We start from the raw sequence: 14,942 nt of genomic DNA, 5'->3' as shown, positions 1-14,942 counted from the left end.
AGACTTGATCATCTCAACTTATGGACCAGGCATCTTCGACAAGAAAATGAAAAGTAAATTAATATAATTAATCCAATGTGTAATTATGGTGCTTGCATGCACTGTAGGAGATCATCATTTGTATTTGTTGCATGAATTATTGACATCTCAGCCAAAACCGAAAATTTATTCCCTTTTGTTGGACTGATAATGGATGATTTATTCCCTTTTGTTGGACTGATAATGGATGGATTTTCAACAGGTTTATCTTGCATATATTGTGATTACTTGTGTTCTACCTATATATTATCATTCATCAATAATTATCTATCCAACTATTGTGATATTTAAACTTTTTTATATACATTGATCATGTAACATTCAACAATTTTTAGAAACAAGAAAATACGGAGTGACTTAAGGCCTTGGATGATGGAAATCCTTGCATCAATTCAATGTCAAAAAGAAATTGTTCGATGCATTCTGTAATTACTAGTTTCATGTGGATGTGGCTGAGAGACAGAGAGAGAGATGCTGCATTCCGTAATATGCACCACTAATGCTTCACTTGAAAGAACATATTGAGCTGGTAAAAAAGATCTATGGCAGGTACAATATACAAAATTTAGGTACTGGTTTGCAGGATAGTCCACCAACACTGTGAGGGCAATAAGCCTTAAAACTTTTAAGGGCAGTCTGTGTCTCCGTCTCTATCTGTGGGATTATTCCTATCTTGGACGGCTGTATCTTGGTGGATTGGTCTTGGCAACATCAACAACTATCATCCAGCCATTAATGATCTACAAGGACGAGCAACCAAAAGTAAGGCAGCCTTTTTATTATCGAGAATTTTTTAATTGTTTTGTCTACAATTCTGAACCAAACCTGAAGTAAGACCAACCCATTTATCTATGAGTATTAAACACGAGAAATACAAGCAGGAAGATTCATATGAAAAAAAATATGTATGTATATATATATATATATAGGAAAAGAGGAAGGGGCTGGGGAAGATGCCAGTGAACTAACCTTGCCATTCATCTCTTTGAGTGCTGTACTAGCAGCTTCCTCTGTAGTGTACTCTATGAACGCATAACCTTTAGACCTTTTAGAAATTTTGTCCATTATAATTTTTACTGTTGAGAAAGCATTACACCAGTATCATGAGCACACCAATCCTAAGAAATTGAAATGCTGCATTTTATGAGCACAAAATTGCAAACTACCTTCAACAAGCTCGCCAAAGCCTTCAAATGCTGTTCGTAAGGTTTTCTCTGATGTATAGAATGAAAGGCCTGTTCATTGAAAGAGATCTCAAACTGTTGTCGGACAAGAAAAGAGGGAGAAATGAAGTTACTGGTACATAAGAAATTTTTTTTATCTCATGAATAGAAACTGATCGATAAATGCTTACAAAATGGGAAACCTTATTGTGTTTGAAGTTAATTTGAGAGATTTAAGTCAATTTAAACTAAAAAAGGCATACTTCAACAAAAAAATATTAAAAAAGAAGCACATATGCTAGGTAAATTAATAAGAGATCTTTTGCATCTTGAATTACTCCCAAAAAGGTGGACAGCTAAAGTATCACTTTTACAGGCAAAGAATCCATAAGTCAAGTCCAAGCTGCAGCGTACCGGTAATAAATAGTTTCTTTGTTTTTATGGGGGCTGTTTGACTTGCTTCCGAAGAATCTGCCTGATCCATAAAACTCTGTAAATTTCCTGGAAAACAAACCTTGTTTACTCTAGTGGTCAACTTCAGATAAAATCTGAGTTACAAATTATTCTTCTTTTTTTATCTATAGATAATGTTGGAATTACAAATTATTCATTGCAAAATGGCTTCTTATTAATAAAAATCAAGCTTCATGACTACAATAGCTTATAAGTACAACAAATAAATGGTATATAATCTTGGTTATTAAATAACCAATTGCAAAGTTTCCACTGAGATAAGATGAGTAATGTCATCTTCCACTTCAAAAGTGGAATCCTCTCTCCAAAGGGATTAAATCATACTTAAGCAATCTAACAAAACCATGATAAATTATTAATCCATGAATACTCTAGCACCCAGTAACATGGCAATAATTAAGTTATTATTTTCAGCATCAGCTTCCCTTGCAAAGACATTGAGCATCTGCCTTCCTCAATACATCTCCAAGCCTTCTACCTGCTTAGCTAGACAAATACCGGATTGGCAACACTCACCTCTTTCTTACCCCAACACCATATATCTTTCAAATCTGGCTATTTTTTGTATTTAAATTATTTAATATATCTCGAAGATCATACAATTACGCTCAAACCGATAAGTGAAGTTGAAATCTAGTAAAGGCAGAGGATATGATACCTGCATTGAAATTACAATCAGAAACAGATATTATATGGAAGTGGATTGTATTTTTACTACACAAAGGAACAAACCTCCATAATCTTTATTCTCTGATTCAAAGTTTTTATCTGGCAGGACAGATAATACACCTGGTACACCTGCACATTTGGAAGCATTTGTCCTCAAATCAACGAAATGCATCAAAATGGAAATTGTGGTAAAAAATTAAATTAAATGAAAATACTAACGAGCTAGTTCCCTTGCACTTTCATCATCAAGCTCACAACAGAACCCAAAGTTTGACCGCCAAGAAACGTGATATATACACATTTGAGCATCCTTCTCGCTAGAAAATTACCATTCCATTTTCAGGGTTAAGAAAAACAAGGTGATCAAAGGAAGAATATCAAATTGATGCTCTGTTCGAAACGTTATAACCAAATGGAACAGGAAAAAAACACTCAAATCTTGTTTTCTTACTTCCCCAACACCTTGGTCAGTGCTTGAGCGTAATAATCAACCATTTGTGCCTTCGTAACAACTCCAACCCCCGGCTTGTCCATCCGAACAAGCCAGTGATTGGTATTCGCCACAGGAAACAACCGAGTACTTCCTGTTGATGAGCTGTATGTCTTTTTAACAGCACTATCATCCGGGTCGGCCCTAACCGATAAAACCTCAGGTAGACCTACAGGACATTCGCCGCACAAAAGTAGCAATGAAAACGTCTTTCACAACTTCTGCCCAAACATAAAATCTGAAGGACCAAAATGGTGCAGAATTGAAGCACAACCAGATGATTCATTCTGCTGCAAACTAGAATGATATCAAAGAGAGCGTAAAAGAACAGAAACTTACGGGCGAGCACGCGGGAAGTATCTTCGTCAATGGCACAGCAAAAGCCGAAGGGGGAATCACAAGATGCATGATATATGCACATCTGAGCATCCTTCTCACTGCTCAAAACCACAACCAAAGCATAATTCAGACCAAAAGCAAACATTTTTATCTGAAAATTTAAATGAAACATACCTACCTGCCCAATACCCTTGCTAAGGTGTTAACATAATAGTCAATAACTTCTGGTTTGGAATTGACCCCTTGTGGAGGAGCCTCCATGAGCACCATCCAATGGTGGTTGTCACTGGGAGTGAGAAATGTCTTTGTAGGTGAAGTTAAAGTCGCACTTGGTGTGGAAGAGAAACATGTAGAAGAAATGAAAGAAGAAGAAGAAGAGAGATGAAGGTGGTTTCTTTTGCTCGGTGGATTGGGAAATTTGATGTTTACAGTGAGATTTTGGGGTTGGCTTTTGTGTGCTTTTCTTGGGAATATATGCGGTGTTGTGGTTGCGGCCGAGGGGGAGAGAACTTCCATGGCCGCTTTTATGGTTTAATGGTATAGCTATCAGCTTTTCTGCCTTTTATCTCTGCAGAGCCTTCCGTCTTGCTGATATTTCTACGCGGTCGAAATTTGTCGGGTAAATGGCGAACCGGCGGTGTTCGAGTCCTTCAAATTCGGGTGGGTTCATTTCGGGTTCAACCAATTATTTACTATTTACTATCATTTTATTTTTTGTAATTTTTCTTATATTCTTTAAAAAAATAATTTAGAAACATGGAAAATAATTGAATTCATGTCGCTCTTTAACAGCCAAAATTTCAAATCGATTCATATCACATTTTTTTATCCATCTTAAGATTAAATCAATTCTTACCGAGATGATAAATTGTCTTACAATATTCAAATTAATGAGTTAAATGGAAAAGAGGTCCAAGACTACCCAACACATACCATATAAAATCAATATTTATCCCAAAAGCTTAAATTGAGAAGAAAAAGTAGATTTTATTATTGATTTTATATCTTAAAAAGTAGATTTTATTATTGATTTTATATCTTAACACTCACCATCACATATAGGTTGGACATTGAGAGGTCCAAGACCACACAACACATACTATATAAACTCAATACTTGTCCCAAAAGCTTAAATTAATAGGAAAAAGTAGATTTTATTATTTATTTTATATCTTAACACCTCCCTCACATGTAGGTTAGAATATTTCTCAATAGGTGACCCAATACGTGAAATATTTAATTAAATAAGGTAAAGTGTAGAGTCAGAATTTGAACTCAAAATCTCTATTCTGATTTCATATGAAATCATCAATTATTCCAAAAATTTAAATTTATAGGAAGGTGTACATTTTATTATTTATTTTATATTTGATTAACACCCTCTTACTTAATCTTAAAACAAAAGAAAAAGGGCTAGAACAAGCATTTATTTTATTTTTACAGCATTTCTTGATCTCTATCAAGAAAAGTGAACATGTGAAGGAAAGTAGTAGAGAGACTTTCTTAAGAAAATTGCATACTGAAAACTTGGTTGCGCTAACATAATTGCAACATCAATCTACTCAAGGATGCTGAATATTTTTACATTATCCGCCGAGAAAAATATTTACAAACTACTTGAGACCTACAATCAATGGATCATCGACTATCACCTAGAAGTGGAGCTTCAGTGTCATCCCCCGGCTCCGAACCACAGTTTGAGGCTTTATTGGGTTTAAGCAAGCAAGCATAACATAAAGCAATAACCTGAGGAAATTAAAAGGTTGGTTTAGTTGAGAGAGAGAGAGAGAGAGTAGATGTGGGGAGTAGATGTTCACCATGCATATGGATGCACATACAAGGCTGAAACCTTTGCAGTTGAATGGAGCACTCTTAGATAGGAACCATGCTGAGACAGAAATTCAACTGGTTAGCAAAACATGAGATGATCAAAACATTCACATAGCAACTTAGACTTGGTCCACTCACAAGTTAATGGGCTCATTACAAGTGGTGATAACAAACTTGCTATTGATTCCACACCAGCAATAAATCCTCGTGCTTTTCCCTGTAAAGACAATAGAGGACGCAAAGCAATGTGACACTCTTTAGCCAAGACAAATAGCACTACTCCTTCTGTTACAAGTATTCAGTAGCCTATCCCAATTTATGAAAGATGCTTTTTGGTGGAAATACTAATTAATGGGAAATAGACCCATATATATGGACTACAAGGTAATAGGATCATAGGTATGTTTGAAGCCTGATTGGTTGAACTTGATGCTTTGGAAATGATAGCATAAGTCTGCATATTAAGATTTTGATGAGCATAATGGAATTACTGTTAGAATTGAATAGTGAATTGGAAAAAAAAAACGACATCAAATATTTTTTCAAGTACTTTTATGAAAATAATTGACTTTCAATACTTACAGCAGGTCGTACAAGGACAACAACAACTTTGAATGAGGCACTCAGGTATGGCACCTGCATTGTGGCAGTGCTGCATTATTACTACTAGATAGTGAAATGTATCCAGAATTGAAATTCATGAACCAAACTGAGAAGTTATCTTTTGCTTTCTCTGCCATAATGGAAAGTAAACCCATGCACAATATCACCTTCTCGATCCCCAACCAATGGATTGATTACAGGAAGCACCAGCATCTGGAAGCAAACCACAAAACTGAATATTTTTTAGCACACAAGCAGAGGATTTAGAGAAAAATCTGGCACAAGCCAAAAACATTACAACACTCCAGAAAGGGAAACAAAAGGAAAATATAAGCTCCATCGTAGACTGTACCTGAGACACAATCGAACCAATTCCAACCATCATCAGAATTTCAGAAAATTGATTATTTTCAAAACCAAAAGCAGCCTTCAGATAGCACTGCACAGTTATTTGCATCACGGTCAAATCATTGAGTCAAAAAGAAATCGGGAATTGTTTCACAAATTATCATTATTCAATTGCATGGATTGGTTGGAATGTACAACTACACTTATGAGCAGATTAAAGGACTATCTTGTGCCAGAACATAAATTTTGAAATCCTTTTGCTAGGTATTCCATTCAAAGTCTGGAACTTTCACAGCTCTTTTTCTGAGCAAGTTCCCCCACAGATGTCCTCCTGTGTTTTAGTGGGTTTTGGACGTGTGGTTGATCCCCCCCCCCCCCCCCCCCCCCCCCCCCCCACAACATGTTCTCTAACAAATCCTACTACAAGGTATGCTATTGCTGTTCTATGGGTATTTTCCTTTCCCTATTTCTCCTTTTGTCTTTTCTTTTTTTGCTTTTGGGTCTATTGCATTACATATGCCAACTGCTGGTATTGGCCAGTCAGATCTTAGCCAAATACAGGTTTCAAGAAACAAAAACAAATATAACAATAAACCTTCTGTTTTTACGAGGTTTTTCCAGGAAATTTTATCTTAAGACTCTTTCTGAAATGACCTCGTGAGCAAATCTGAGTTTCCCGGAACTTCACTCTGAATGGGTGTCAATTTCAGTGATATTAACAATGATTCAAATAAGGTCATTCAGAGTTGACTTCAGAGCTTATAGGAAACATACCATCAAGACACCAGTAATGCCAGACATTCCCAATTCATAGAAGAAGGAAACAAGAGAAATGCCCGAATGTTGGACTGTAACAGAAAAATGAAGCTATTACGGCCAAAGGGAATGTCTGATATATTGTTTTGTGCCATAAAAAAGACTGCCTACTAGATTCCAGAAATCAAATGCAAATAAAGCAGGGTGAAATCATTTTAAGCTGTCTCAGGCAAAGACAAAATTACCTGCTTATAACTATTGTGGCTGCATCTCTCATTGATTTGAATCGTTTATGGAAAAATATTAATTGTCTTTGTAAAGCAAGATGAATCTTGATCCCTTTTGGGAGCCAGTTTAACTGTCTCAACCAGAAAGAGTTGCGTATAAACTGGACAAAATATCAAGAGAGCTATTGAAACCTGAAACAAAAGGCTTAATTGGTAAACTGAGTAACAAAAGAAAATGATTGCAAAATAAGATCTTATGGTTAGTACTGATGTTACGGCACCAACATACTGGGAAAATGTATTTTTCAGGAAGAAAATGTGCCAGTAGATTTCCCAATACATGTGAAGCAGAACAAAGATCTGTACTCCTACTAAAAGCTGCAGCCCTCTTACTGTCATCGACAATATCTGCCTACCAAAGGAAGGGAAAATGTTACCCCAATATTCCCCATTCATGATTTTCAGTCACTGGAGTAATTCTCACCGCATAAGCAACAGCAATGTGTCACGGGTGCTTAGGGGCAAGATCGTGAAGAGAGAAGGGTGACTGTGTGCAGATCAGCAACAGAAGGAGTGAAGAGTGCTGTAACAGATTTAACTGTCAAAGGGCTGCACGACTTGTAGTTGTACTTTAGTCATACGTTGTGTTTTGTTGTATACGTCGTTTAGTTCTTTTAAGCTGTGTTAGTGATATGGTGCTTTTCATTTTCAGGGATTGTGAGTGCGTTTAATGCTTGTAGTCTTGCGTTTGAATTCTTTGATGTGCTGCGTGTATAAAAGCAGTGCATGGCCGGTGTAAAAATCATCTTGAATCATTGAGTTTAATACAAGTTTGAGGTTGGGAATTCCTCGAAAATTCCCTGTCAAGATTCACGAAGGGAATCTTGCATTCAAGCCATTCTTGGTTCTTGTTTTCTACAATCTTGGTTAACTGAGTTTTTGTGTTCTGCATTCTTGGTATCTCTGGAGTTCTTTATTCAAGGGTTGCAGTAAGTTCTTGGTTATTGCAAGATCAAGAATGTTACAAGTGGTATCAGAGGTAGTTGATCCTTACAGTTAGTATCAATGGCAGAAGGCACACGTGCAGCGTTGAAAGTTCAACAAGAAGGATCTCAAAAGCAACAAGAAGTGGTTCAAAAGCAATTGGATCAACATCATCAAGCATTCTCTGGCATGACTAAAAGGTTAGATCATATGCCGAATATGTTGAGTTCTTTAGTTGAATCTCTCAATGTTAATTCTTTTAGAGAAATGGAAATGTTTGGTGAATCAAGGAATAGTGGTGACAGAACTGTTTTTTAGAGAAGTGTTAGACTCGAATTTCCACATTTTAGTGGAAATGACCCTGCTGGTTGGATCTTTAAGGCCAACCAGTACTTTGATTGTTTCCAAATTCCCTTCCATCAGAAGTTGATGGTGGCATCACACCACATGGAAAGAGAGGCATTGGTGTGGTATCAAAATGCCTTAGATTCAGGCCTCTTTAATTCTTGGGAGTAGTTAGTAGTGTCTTTACAAGCAAGATTTGGACCATCAGCTTTTGATGACCCAATGGAAGCTTTAACAAGGTTAAAACAGACTACATCTGTCAGTTTGTATACAGCTCAGTTTGAGGCATTGTCAAAAGGTTGAAGGGTTTATCCGAGAGGCGCAAGATGAGTTGTTTCATTAGTGGGTTGAGGGATGAAATCAAAATTCTTGTGAAGATGTTCAATCCCTTGAATCTTGGGGCTACTTTTGGCTTGGCAAAATTGCAAGAAGAATATGTTTTATCTACAAGAAAGTCTTGGAGGTAAAATAGTTATGTTGCCCAGATGACTAACACAAGAGGGAGGTGAATTGAGTTGTATTAAAAAAAATAACAATTATAAATCAAATATAAACAAAATATGAAATAGCAATAAATATAAAGAGTAAGGGTAAGAGAGAAGCAAACTCAGTATGTTAACGAGGTTCGGCCTCACTGCCTACGTCCTTGCCTCAAGCTACCATTTGAAGATTCCCAAATTCACTATTCAACCTCCTTCAGGTGGAGATAGAAACCTATTACACTTTTGAACAACACCGCTACAAAGGATCCGTGTAGAACACCCTCTACACTTGCAATCACCTTACACGTGGTGATTCAACTATTCCCCGTGTAGAACACTTTCTACACGCACAAGGGTTATACACACCATTTTTCTGATACAAGAGCTGATAGTGGGTAGTTATCAGAAAACACTCCTCAATGAGTGAAATAAGAACAATACAGTGCAAACTATATCTCTCAAAATGAACAAGGATTAAGGCTCAATGCTTAGAGAAGAGATAATGAAAGCTTTGAATGAATGTTGTATGCTCTTGGTGTTATGAATGTGAAGCTCTCAAATGATCTATTTATAGGCATATGAGACTTCATATTCAAATTAAAAAAGATTCACATGTCAAAAACAACATCATTCACTTTTTCAAAAAATTCAAATAAAAGGTTCTTCTTTTTCAATTGTCAAAGACAACATCATTCACTTTTTCAAAAAAATCAAACCTAATATTTTACTTTTGGCATATGACAAAAGGAACACACTTTCCTTTTTAAAAAAATTCAAACCTAATCTTTTACTTTTTGCATATGACAAAAGGAGCACACTTTCTTTTTCAAAAAATTCAAACCTAATCTTTTACTTTTTGTATATGACAAAGGGAGCACACTTTACTTTTCAAAAATTTCAAACAAAATCATCTACCTTTTGTATAAGTCTAAAAAAGCATCAATCACTTTTGAAAATATTCAAATAAAACATGCACATGTGAAAGATGACAATCAATCATCTTTAATATTTTCAAAGTTCAACCCTTTAATCAAGGCATGCACATGTAAAAGATGACAATCAATTATCTTTAATATTTTCAAAATTCAACCCTTTAATCAAGGCATGCACATGTAAAAGATGACAATCAATCATCTTTCAAAATTTTCAAATTTAATTTTCAAAAATATTCATGCACATGTGGAAAATGTATTTTAATGCTTTATGATAAAATATTAATTTTGAGCATTAATCCTAATTTCAAATTTTAAGAGATTTACAACATTACTATATAACTTTAATGTGAATTTATTTCCTTCTTGCTCATGCTTGGTTCTTTGATATGCTTGACTCCATTGTGTGGACAACTTGAGCTTGAAACTCCTTTATTCTTTGAATTCATTTGTTATCATCAAAATTCATGTATAGATTTATAATCACATGAAACTTGAAATCTTGGGTTCAACAATCTTCCCATTTTTGATGATGACAAATACTTGATAGAACTTGAAACCTGTATTAATACTTAAACTCCCCTTGAAAATATGCGTTAGTTTTTCAAGCAAAAGTATAAATATAATTCCAAGCATATATAACAAGTTTAGCAATTTAAACAATGTTAATGTTCTAGTCTAAAACTTCTCCCCCTTTTGGCATCATTAAAAAGGATCGGCAGCAAGTAAATAGACTGAAGAAAACGATGTTTTTAATAGTCACTGTAGATAGTTGAAAAAGGAGCCGTTCGTGACCCGACAAATGCTGCAAAGTCTCAAGGCCTAACTCTATGAATTTAGTGCGGCTAGAGATTTAAACAATTGCCTGATGTTGTTGACAAACGTGATTGAAGGCTCTGAGTTTCTATAAAAAAAAATGAGCATTTTCATCTATCGGATGCCAAAAAAATACATTGCTTCTTGACCTGAGTTCTGTTTTTCCACAATGATAGAATGACTGAACAATTCTCTTCCACTAATGTTCCAGACTTGAATCAGGAACCCTTGACGCATCAATCATCAATCTTCTCTCCTGAGGCTGTCAATACCATGATAGGAGTAGAGAATCGTTTTTCTAGTAAGGCTGATTCTGAGATTATTGCAGAATCAAGAATGCTCAGTAGTCAATATGCTGCCTCTGTTATGATCATGTCTCAGAGGTTAATGGCGAGGGTGAGTGAGATTGATCATCTTAACATGCAAATATCTGAGTTACGACAAAAGCTTGCTAATAAGGATAGTGAGAATAAAAGGCTAAAGCAAGAAAACCAAAAGTTGAAAAAATTTGCAGATTGGTATGCTCATGATCTGCAACCATGAATAGAGGAGTTAGAATGAGAAAGGGTTCAGATACAAGGTCAACATCGGCAGATAACAGCAGAGGTTCATCGTTTACTAGAAAAATAGGAACAATCTACTGTTAATCTCGCTGGCTTAGTAAGAAAACTTTTGACAATGTGTGTCCAGCATATCTTGTATTTCTTTTGACTAAATAAGATTTGAAGAGACAATAGTTTGTCTTATTCTTTATGCTATCTCTATAAAATCAGTCCTGAAGTTCATCCAATCCGCATCAAGTTTTCTTCTCATCTCTATAACTCATCTGCATTCCTTCAACATTCTCGTTTTAAGCCTTCTATTCTTTTTTCAATGGCTCATTCTTCTAACATTTCTCTAGATTCATCTATGAGGCATTCTGCATCTCAACCTCCTGTCCTTTCTGCAGCTGCTATTGGTGCCATGTTGCAGCAGGAAAATAATAATTTGACTAATAAGTCAGATTCTGATGCTATTTATGACTTGGTGAGTCTTGGGACTCGCTGCTCTTCCTCTATTGTTGTTTTTTCTCAGCGGCTACAAGCCAAAAATCATGAATTTGAAAAGCTCAAAGAACAAATTGTTGTACTTCAACGAATTGTTCAAGAGTCTCACACAAGGGAAGGAATCATTCGTCAGAAGAATAAACAGTTGAAATCTTTATTAGATTCTTCATTCCGCTTGTCGGTTCCCATGGATAAGAATGACATGATATTGTATGAAGAGAATGAGCGTCTCAAACATGAGGCTAAGAATCTCAAGTTTATGTAAAAGTATTTAAAAAATCTATCTCTATTTTTATTGACTCTAGTCTATCTATCTTTTAAGAGATATTCATAGCGTGCATCATACCTATTTCTCTTATGATCATACATAATCTATCTTCTGGTAAAGGTTTTGTGAAAATATCTGCTAACTGATCGCGTGTGTTTGTGAATTCTAGTACTATATCGCCTTTCTGCACATGATCTCGAAGAAAATGATATCTTATTTCAATATGCTTGGTTCTAGAATGTTGTATTGGGTTCTTTGAAAGATTTATAACACTTGTATTATCACATTTGATTGGAATGTGATTATACATGAATTTAAAATTTTCAAGTTGTTGCTTCATGTAGAGAACTTGAGCACAACAACTACCCGCAGCAACATATTCTGCCTCAACAGTAGATAGTGTAACAAAATTTTATTTTTTACTAAACCAGGAAACTAGTGCATGACCTAAGAAATGGCATGCTCCACTAGTTCTTTTTCGATCTATTTTACAGCCAGCATAATCTGCATCTGTGTAGCTGATTAGATCGAAAGATGTGTGCTTAGGGTACCATAACCCTAGGTTAATTGTACCACTAAGATATATAAGAATGCGCTTAACTGCAATTAAATGTGATTCTTTTGGAGATGATTGAAAGCGTGCACATAAGCACACACTAAACATAATATCTGGTCTACTGGCTGTTAAATATAATAAGTTACCAATCATACCTCGATATATCTTTGAGTCAACTGGCTTACCGGATTCATCTTTATCAAGTTTAGTTGATGGGCTCATTGGTGTTCCAATTTCCTTAGCATTTTCCATCCCAAACGTTTTCAGTAATTTCTTAATATATTTTGATTGATTGATGAATGTCCCACTTTTTGCTTGCTTAATTTGCAATCCGAGAAAGAACGTAAGTTCTCCCATCATGCTCATCTCAAATTCTTCCTGCATAGTCTTAGCAAAAACTTGACACATATTTTCATTAGTAGCACCGAATATTATATCATCAACATAAATCTGAATCAAAAGAATGTCATCATTTTCATTTTAATGAAAAGAGTTGTATCGATTTTTCCTCTTGAAAAACCCCTTTCAATCAAAAAATCACTGAGTCTCTCGTACCAAGCTCTAGGAGCTTGTTTAAGTCCATATAGTGCTTTTGTGAGTTTGAAAACATGATTTGGGGAAATATAATTTTCAAAACCTGAAGGTTGCTCAACATATACCTCTTCATTTATAAAACCATTTAAGAAAGCACTTTTAACATCCATTTGAAAAAGTTTGAAATCTTTATAACAAGCATATACAAGTAGCATTCGAATAGCTTCTAATCTTGCGACTGGTGCATATGTCTCATCATAATCGATTCCTTCTTCTTGATTAAAACCTTGGGCTACAAGTCGAGCCTTATTTCTAGTAATAACTCCGGACTCATCTTTCTTATTTCTAAAAACCCATTTTGTTCCAATAATAGTATGATTTTTGGGTCTAGGAACAAGTGTCCAAACATCATTTCTTTCAAATTGATTCAACTCTTCTTGCATAGCTAGAATCTAAGATTCATCGAGAAGTGCGTCATCAATATTTTTGGGTTCAATCTGAGATAGAAAAGCAGTATGATTGTAAATATTTCTAAGAGATGATCGAGTACTTACACCTCATGAAGGTTCTCCCAAAATTTGTTCCACTGGATGATCTTTCACAAATTTTCACTGTTTGGTTGCATCTTATATTAAATTTTGATGATCTTTTTTGATGGTTCCATGTTGAACTTCTTCTATTGTGTTCTCTTTGTTGAGATTAAGACTTTCCGTGTTATTTATACCTCTTGTTTCTTCATCAATAGATTTCTTGGAGAGTAGAGAATTAGATTTATCAAATACTACATGCATAGATTCTTGTACAGTTAAAGTTTTTTTATTGAATACTCTATAAGCTTTATTATTAGTAGAATATTCGAGGAAAATACCTTCATCAGATTTTGCATCAAACTTGCCTAAATTATCCCTGTCATTCAAAATAAAACATTTGCATCCAAATACATGAAAGTAACCAATGTTGGGCCTTTTCTCATTCCAAAGCTCATAGGGGGTTTTATCTAATTTAGACCTTAGCACAACTCTATTTATAACATAACATGCAGTACTTACCACTTCGGCCCAAAAATAACTAGGCAAGTTGTTCTCATTGAGCATTGTTCTTGCCATCTCTTGAAGAAATCTATTTTTCCTCTCTACTACCCCATTTTGTTGAGGAGTTCGAGAAGTAGAAAAATTATGTACAAAACCATTTTCATCACAAAAGGTTTCAATATTTTTATTAACAAACTCTTTTCCCCTATCACTTCGGATACTTGAAATAGTATAACCCTTTTCATTTTGAATTCTCTTGCATAACTTGGTAAAGGCATTATGCGCCTCATCTTTATGAGCAAGAAAGATGACCCAAGTATATCTAGAGAAATAATCAACAATAACAAATGTATAATATTTTCCTCCTAAACTTGCAACTCTATTTGGTCCAAAAAGATCCATGTGTATCAGTTGCAATGGTCTAGTAGTGGAAATATGTTCCTTGTTTTTAAAAAAGAAGTTTTTGTTTGTTTACCAAATTGGCATGCATCACAAATTTTATCTTTAAGAAAATATGTTTTTGGTAAACCTCTGACAAGATCATTTTTTGAAAGTTTGGAAATAAGTTTCATGTTGGCATGACCTAGTCTTCTATGCCATAACCAACTAGTTTCATTTTGAGCTGAAAAACAAATTGCATCTTGTGAGGTAATTTCTTCAAAATCGATTGTATAAACATTGTTACTTCTAAAAGCAATAAAACAAATATTACAATCATGATCATTCAAAATAATGTATTTATCCATTTTGAAAGTAACTGTAAATCCTTTATTACATAATTGACTTATGCTCAAAAGATTATGTTTTAGACCTTCAACAAGTAGAACATCTTCAATTATGAGAGAAAATTCATTACCAATTTTACCTATTCCCACGATCTTCCCTTTCGAGTTGTTTCCAAATGTCACATGTCCTTCTTCTTTAGATCTAAGATCAAAGAACTTAGTCTTGTCTCCCGTCTTGTGTCTTGAACATCCACTATCTAAAAACCATTTGTTTTTGCTCGTGGA

The 14,942-nt window shown here is 35.0% G+C and overlaps 1 protein-coding gene across 2 annotated transcripts; it reads right to left on the bottom strand.

Moving 5' to 3' along the window:
* Positions 1-409: 409 nt before the first annotated feature.
* On the bottom strand, positions 410-3,779 carry LOC122290418 (organelle RRM domain-containing protein 1, chloroplastic-like). 2 transcript variants are annotated; one of them, XR_006236385.1, is made up of 9 exons: positions 3,353-3,779; positions 3,175-3,272; positions 2,797-3,004; positions 2,565-2,662; positions 2,409-2,474; positions 1,617-1,703; positions 1,206-1,274; positions 1,009-1,084; positions 410-779 (listed from the first exon to the last, which is right to left on the bottom strand). XR_006236385.1 is itself a non-coding variant. In XM_043098081.1 (9 exons), the coding sequence occupies exons 1-9, from the start codon at positions 3,688-3,690 to the stop codon at positions 708-710; spliced, it is 1,143 nt and encodes a 380-aa protein (XP_042954015.1). In that variant the 5' UTR covers positions 3,691-3,774; the 3' UTR covers positions 410-707. The 2 variants fall into 2 exon arrangements, 1 of the variants encoding a protein (XP_042954015.1); XM_043098081.1 differs by having other exon boundaries at positions 1,009-1,115; positions 3,353-3,774.
* Between the last annotated feature and the right edge of the window lie 11,163 nt (positions 3,780-14,942).

Source organism: Carya illinoinensis, chromosome 12, assembly GCF_018687715.1.
Source record: "Carya illinoinensis cultivar Pawnee chromosome 12, C.illinoinensisPawnee_v1, whole genome shotgun sequence".
NCBI classification, from domain to species: domain Eukaryota; kingdom Viridiplantae; phylum Streptophyta; class Magnoliopsida; order Fagales; family Juglandaceae; genus Carya; species Carya illinoinensis.
This window is presented reverse-complemented; position numbering and strand designations above follow the sequence as displayed.

Coding starts and splice junctions, on each gene's coding strand:
- LOC122290418 (XM_043098081.1), bottom strand. CDS start 3,690: ATGGAAGTTCTCTCCCCCTCGGCCGCAACCACAACACCGCATATATTC. Junction 2,475..2,564: donor AAGTGCAAGGGAACTAGCTC/GTTAGTATTTTC, acceptor CCAAATGTGCAG/GTGTACCAGGTGTATTATCT. Junction 1,704..2,408: donor AGAGAATAAAGATTATGGAG/GTTTGTTCCTTT, acceptor TTTGTTTTCCAG/GAAATTTACAGAGTTTTATG.